This window comes from Apodemus sylvaticus, chromosome 4 (assembly GCF_947179515.1).
Source record: "Apodemus sylvaticus chromosome 4, mApoSyl1.1, whole genome shotgun sequence".
Lineage (NCBI taxonomy): Eukaryota > Metazoa > Chordata > Mammalia > Rodentia > Muridae > Apodemus > Apodemus sylvaticus.
Window position 1 is genome coordinate 101147565 of NC_067475.1, and position 7495 is coordinate 101155059.

General features: G+C 38.5%; 1 protein-coding gene across 1 annotated transcript in view; it reads right to left on the minus strand.

The window, feature by feature from the left end:
• The window catches only part of Mlf1 (myeloid leukemia factor 1), a 29908-nt gene extending 23269 nt beyond the window's left edge, over positions 1 to 6639 (minus strand). Inside the window, exon 1 of the mRNA XM_052180390.1 lies at positions 6491 to 6639. Coding sequence (XP_052036350.1) covers positions 6491 to 6537 — 47 coding nt within the window. The 5' untranslated portion in view covers positions 6538 to 6639. The remainder of the gene's footprint in view (positions 1 to 6490) is intronic.
• Positions 6640 to 7495: the final 856 nt, after the last annotated feature.

Genomic DNA, 7495 nt, shown 5'->3' on the forward strand with positions numbered 1-7495 from the left:
AAAGCTCTAATATTCTGTCCTCCCCTTGACCCATTCTATTGATGAAAATATTCACTGAGCTTTTTGATTCAATGAATATTTCACCTCCAGCATTTCAAATTGATTTTCCTCTTAATTTTTCTTTACTGAATTCCATCTTCACATCTCACATTAACCTCATTTCATTCGACTGTATTCTCTTGGAATTCATTAAAAAATAGAATAGAAGGAAAAAAGAAATAACAGAGAGAAAAAATAGAAAAGATAAAATGTTAACAGTTTAATTTGTACTGGGCATTAAATAGATCAAGAATAGAAGCAAATGGGAGAAACCTGGATGGAAGTAGTCTGTCTGAACAGGGTTTCTTGCCTGCTTGCTGTTTCCAGTCCTTAAGTATTCCTTCTTTGGTTCCCAGATGCAAGTCACAATCCTGGCACTCTCCTTCAATGGAAGGAGACAGTACTCCGAACTGAGCCAATCCTTCTAGGATGTACTCTAGACTTCTCTTATTCTGCTCTGTTAAGTACTGTATTAAACTTTACTATTAAAACTAGAAAAAAGCCGGGCGGTGGTGGCGCACGCCTGTAATCCCAGCACTCTGGGAGGCAGAGGCAGGCGGATTTCTGAGTTCGAGGCCAGCCTGGTCTACAGAGTGAATTCCAGGACAGCCAGGGCTACACAGAGAAACCCTGTCTCGAAAAAAAAAAAAAAAAAAAAAAACAAAAAACAAAACAAAAAACTAGAAACTTCTTGGCAAACACTCACCTCTTTTTATAGCTTTTTTATAGCTGTATATAACTTTCTCTGGTTTATTCTCCAAAAGATTATTGCAAGACCATACCTGCATGTTATCCACCATCCTCTTCTCCCTCAAAAATTTCTAAAAAGCACAACTGCTTCAAATGTAATTGCTTTAGGATTAGCAAATGCTTAACTGGATTTCTGTTTAAGTGTATGTATAGTGTATTTTGGTTTGTTTGAGTATAATTTATACTCAATAATTGTACAGTTTTGAGTTTTCAAAAATTTACAATCTAAGCAACATTTATATTACCCCCAACATTCTGTTTTGAGCCTTTGTAGAAAAATCATCTCCCCAAATTCTACTCACCATTACTAGGCTTTGTGTTAGGTTTTCATCATCATGACAAAATACCTCACAGAATGAACTTAAGAAGGATTTAATTTACTCATAATTTCAGAGGTTTCAGTCTGTTGTGGCAGAGAAGGGCAAAATGCAGGAAAGCTGCTCACTTTTGAAGTAGTTAGGAAGCAAGAAGAATACCCACATCAAACACTCTGTCTTTTGCACTCAGTCTGGGCCTCCAGCCAGTTGAGATAGCACTAACTGTATTCACATGAGTCTTTCACCTCAGCTAATCCTCTCCAGAAACTTCTCATAAATATTCAAAGGTGTGCTTTACTAATCTAGGCATTTCTCAAGTAAAGCTGTCAATCCAGATTAACCACTAGTTAACCACCACAGTATTGTATGGTTTTGACTTTCTCAGAATCTCATATAATAGTGTGTCATCTTTCATATCTAGTTTCTTTGACTCAAAATAATGCTTTCTATAATTTATCCCTACTATTCTATTCACCAAATATTAATTCAATCTAGCATATATATATGTATATATATAAAGCAAATTATATATATATATATTCAAGGATATTATATATATATGTATATATATATATATATATATAAAATCAAAACTATTTCTAGGTTTTTGTCTTTATAAATAAGGCTGCTACAACTATTCAGTGCTTTTTTTAATTTAAATTATTTGAGCAGTAATATCCTGTCATTGTAATTTTCTACTTGTCATTTATATAAGTGATCAAAATGAGTGCACAAATAACAAATATATCCTATCCATTTAAAAATGTGTCTTTTCTCTCTGATTGTTAAGTGTGTATGTGTATGTCTGTATAAAATTATTTTTAAAAACAACCCTTAGTCTTGTCCTTTCATTTCAAAGTATCAACCACACAGCTATAAGTCTTTGATATTTTTCAGGTTGAGGTCTTTTTTATCTTTGTTTTGTTTTGTTTGAGATAGGGTCTCATGCTGCTGAGTCTGGCCTCGAAATCACTATATAGCTGAGAATGGCCTTGAACTTCTGAACCCCCTACCTCTACATTCAGAGTGTCAGGACTGTGGGCATCTACTACCATGCCTAATTTTATTTGGTTCTGGGCATCAATCCAGGGCTTCATGCAAGCACACTACCAACTATGCTATACTCCCCAGCCCAGTTGCTGTTTTTACTACAGATTATGACCTTGTACTGTACAGTCTATTTATAACAATTTTGTTGTCTTTTCTTTCATCATCTCATTATGTTAGTAGTATAAATTTGATAATGGTGCACTAAGCAATTGTTCAAATATGTGTCATAGACAACTACTCCAATGGTATTCTACGGTGCCAAATCCCTGGTGTTCATGCCATCATGTAACCTCTTCTGTCCTTGAACATGAGCTGAACTTCTGGACCTGGTTTTTTGATTTTTTTGGTTTTTTTGGTTTTTTTTCTGTTTTTTTTTTTTTTTTTTTTTTTTTTTTTTTAATAAATTGGAAATAGAGATAATGGAATAACAGAATGTCACATTCAAAGTTATGTATTTTAAAGACTAGGAGTTTTTTCTCAGGTGTTCTTTCAGGTACAATGGCTGGCATGGCTTGAGGAGAAGTTTACATGAGGGAACTTAAAAGTGTTTTTTCTAAATCAGCCAACAGCCATGAGAATAAACTTGAAAATGGATGCTCATTTAGACAATAATTGTGATAACCTCACAGTTCGATAGACTGTAACCTCCTGAGACTTGAGTTAGAACTACTTAACTAAGCTTCTTGATCAACAGGAGTGATATAACACTTTAAGATTCTATAAGCTAGTGCAGCAATAGATATCTACTACACATTTCAAGAAAAAGGTCTTAAACTACTAGAGGGAAACTGAAGTAGGCAGAAGAAGCCAATGAGAACTTTGGACCATCATGATAACATATTCACAGGTTCTGGAAATATGATTATCTTTACAGAAACCATTATTCTGCCACAACAGACATGTTCCTAAAAGAATGTTTAAAATGATTTCAAGGAAAGCCATCAATTTCGGCGGAGTCTGCATTTGGTTCTACACTTTTTTTCTCTATTTGTCTTTATGAAAGTTTTATGTCTGTTCTGCCGTCTCCATTCTACTAAGCCTACCCAATCAATCTTTTTTCTTTCAGATATAATTTTCATCTCTAGAATTTTTGATATTTAATATATACATAACATATTTATACACATTAGAGATAGACATGTTACATATAAAATTTCGCTTTCTTTGCTGAGACATATATGTTCCTTCATGACAGTCATATTTTCCTTCACATATGGGGCAAAATTATAATTTCTTTAAATTTTTGGCCATTAATGCTAATATCTTGGATGAGAGAATAACTAATAACTTCAGAATAAGTCTTTTATTTAGAAATGAGTCATATAAAGTCAACATACAGAATGTGGCTATAATGTTGTAGAGGTTTTGTTATATTCTTCAGGAATGATGAATCCTAAGTAGGTAATTAATGAGGTTGTCTTAAAATCCAAATTCTGTCTTAAATGGGAGAATAAATCTTGCTTTATTCCTGAATCCTCTTCAGTAAGCTGCTCTTGTTTGTGCACAGGTGGTTAATCCTAATACAGATTTGTGCAGAATTTATATACAGAAAAGCCGTCTAGTTCTCCCTTTCAGGATGCTTTTCATTCCCACTCTCAACCCCACTTTCCAGAGTGCTGAGCTCTGTCCTTGGTTCTTAGGCTAGAAAGACTTTTGAGTTCCCTCATAGCTTTGACTGCTTTGCACAGAGCATTATGGAGCTTGAGCTCAGGGTAGAGTTTTCTTTTTCTTTTTATATCCTTGGCTCCTCTCTTCAGTATATGTATGCTTTTGGCCATTTCCCAAAACCGTTCTCCAGAAAGCTATTTTTATATTTATCCTATACTTCATTGTTATCTGTAAGATCTGTGGTCATACTTATTTTTGGCATATGATATTATTTATTTATGACAAATTTACAAATATTAAATTTGTAATAACAATAAAGTTTATTTTAAAAAGAAAAAAATTAAAAATGAGTAATATTTTAATTAGGTAGTTCCACCATCAATGATGGTATATATTGAATGAAAATAGTAATTATTATTAGCAATCAAGAAAAATTACCCATAAACTGCTCAATAAATCACAAAAGATACTAGATCATGTTACACAATATTTACTGAATATTTTCTAAATTAAAGTAACCTTTAGAGAATGCAATGATCAGGTACAAAGTTAGCATCAGGTACAATCTTTATATAAAGACAGTAAGTAGGAGTTTGAGAGATGGCTCAGAGTTAAGAGTACTGGCTGCTCTTCCAGAGAAGCCAAGTTCAATTCCCAGCAACCACATGGCAGATCACAGCTGTCTCTAACTCCAGTTATAAGGGATCTTACATCCTTGTACAGACATATATGCAGGCAAACCACCAATGCATGTTAAATAGAAATAAATTAATTAAAAAAAAACAGTGAGCATGATTAGTGTGTTCTATTTCCCTTATATGTTCCAAAGGTCAGAAGATGGGTTAGTACATTTGTCACCTTAATTCTTTAATTTATATTAAGTATGAATTCCCATTTTGTTAGGATTGGAGTAAAAAGAGTGGGTTAAAGAACAAATTACTTGATATAAGTTCATTACTTGATAGTATAAGTTCATACTTTTCTTTCTTTATCCCCAGATGTGTTTACTCTATAAATAGTGGTTGTAAAATAAATTATTAGCATGAATCAGTATATAGTTAATTATTATAAATTTGCCTTATAGTTTTGATGATGGTTGGTTGGTTCTGAAGAAGGCTAAAAAATTGTGTGTGACTAATGGTCTTTCCTTTGCTAAGCAGGGAGGAAGGGAGCTTTTTGAAGTGTATGTCTTTGTGATCTGTTACTATTTTTGACCTCAAATCTTGAGTTCCCTGCCTTTGCTCAGAGAGTCATCCAACAGATTAAATTACACTCCTGCTAGACATATTTTTTGAAGATACTAATTACATATCAAATTATACATTTAATTAAGACACTACTCATTTTAATATAACTAGGAATATAATAAGGTCAAAAATACACAGAAAGCTAGATAATAGTGAAACTTAGTTTTAAATGTCTTCTTTCCAAGGCCTCATTTATGTCACTGAGAACCACTCACCATTCCTTGTTACCAGAGGTGTTCATTGCACACTATTTTCTTTTACTCCTGCCCCATTATTGCACTTATAAAATGAAAAGTCCCTTCCCAAGCAAGGCCAATTCTGTTAATGAAGCAGGTAAAGAAAACAAACAAGTGTCGCATGGCAACGTCCAACCACTTCGAAGCAGCCAACACAACTCTCCTACTTAGTAGTGCTGTCAAGGTGATAGCCTTCACTACATGAAAACTTGTTTTAAATAATCTAGCACACAACCTTTAATCCCAGGGATGAAGAGGAGGAGGAGGAGGAGGAGGAGGAGGAGGAGGAGGAGGAGGAGGAGGAGGAGGAGGAGGGGGAAGCATCAGTAGGTGGATTTCTGGGAGATCAGCCTGATCTACACCGAGTTCCAGACCAGTAAGGTCTACATGGATAGACTTCTCTCAAGCAAAAGAAAATAAAAAACAGTCCCCCCCCCCCCACCATTTCTCAAGTCAAGGAACTGTCACCCTAGAAAGCACTCCCACCCCTATGTGAAGTTTAAGGGACTATTTCTCCTCAGAAGTTCCACCAAGATGGCAGTTATGGTCACCAGCTAAGCCCTGCTGCTGCACAGGAGGGCTTCAGATTCGAGGCCACCCTCACAAGTCGCCCCAGATCGTCAGCAGCCTGCACCTTGAGCCATGGCTCAGGATCCTAGTCCTCATCTCCCACCAGCAAAGCCTCTCCTCACCTCAGGCTTCTAAATCCTCCTCACCCCATCCTGCTCAGCTCGTCTCTCTCTCCTGTCCTCCATTTCTCCTTGCCAAATACCCTCAGATCCTCTCCTCACACCCCATATCTCGATCTCTTCCCCTAATGACTCCCAAATTCTTCAGCTCCTGTCCCCATTTCTCGAGTCCCCCATTCTCCTCACACCCCCATTTCTCTTCCCATCACCCATTTCTCCTCACCCCATTTCACCTCACGGCCACTTCTCACCCCCATTTCTCCTCACACTCATTTCTCCTCACAGCCACTTCTCACATTTATTTCTCCTCCTCCTCATTACACCTCTCAGCCTCTTCTTACCCTCATTTCTCCTCACACACTCCTCACACACACTTCTCCTCACACCCACTTCTCCTTACTCCGCTTCTCCTCACTCATTTCTCCTCACACCCACTTTTCCTTACTCCGTTCCTCTCCACCCCCATTTCTCCGCGCCTCCCGCCGGGCGTCCCCCCACGACCTGCGGGGCGCAGTGCCCTCGCCTTTCCTGGCGAGCGCGGCTGGCACACTCACGCGAAGAAGGGGTCGTCCTCAAAGCTGCTGCTCAGCATCCGGAACATCGTGGTTCTGCGGCGGGCGGCGGGCGCGGGTGGAAATGGGCGCAGCTCGCCGCGCCGCCACCGGCCTGCTTCCCGCTAGCTTCGCGCGTCTGCCTGCGGCAATCGCCGCGCCCGCGACTAGGGCGGGGCTTGACGCATGGCCGCTTGCCCATTGGCCACGGCTTTATGACGTCACTAAGGTAGCACGAGAAGGGGGAAGGACGGTGCGTGGCTGCTATGGCAACCGCGGTAAACACACTGCAGGCTAGAAGTTTGTCTGGAGGCCCCTTCAGCGAGCCTCCTGAGAGACAGCTTGGTCTCGGAGCTACCGGAACCAAAACATTAGACCAGTTCTGAATGACCTTGGCCAAATCGCCCTTAATCCCGACAATTCTCTGGTAGCTGGTCAAATAATGAAAAAAAGGTTTTGAGAACAATTAACAAGTACTTTATTCACTTCTTTTCTTTGTTGTTGCTTTTGTTTGTTTGTTTGTTTGTTTGTTTTTTGGATTTGTTTTTTTTCGAGACAGGGTTTCTCTGTGTAGCCCTGGCTGTCCTGGAACTCACTCTGTAGACCAGGCTGGCCTTAAACTCAGAAATCCGCCTGCCTCTGCCTCCCAGAGTGCTGGGATTACAGGCGTGTGCCACCACCGCCTGGCTGTATTCACTTCTTGAAGGAAACAAGATGCAGCCTATGAGATTTCAAAAACAAAACAAAATGATTTTCTGTAATTCTAAAACTCAAAGCAGTGTCTCCCAATACACAAATAATATCTAGACACAGGATCAAATACACGAAAGAAAGAAAGAAAAAGAAAGAAAGAAAGAAAGAAAGAAAGAAAGAAAGAAAGAGAGAGAGAAAGAGAGACAGGGAGAGGGAGGGAGGGAGAGAGAGAAAGAGAGAGAGAGAGAGAGAGCAAAGTGAAATCGCTCCATTTCAAGGATCAGATCAAATCTTCATCACCTTGCCAATGTTCTT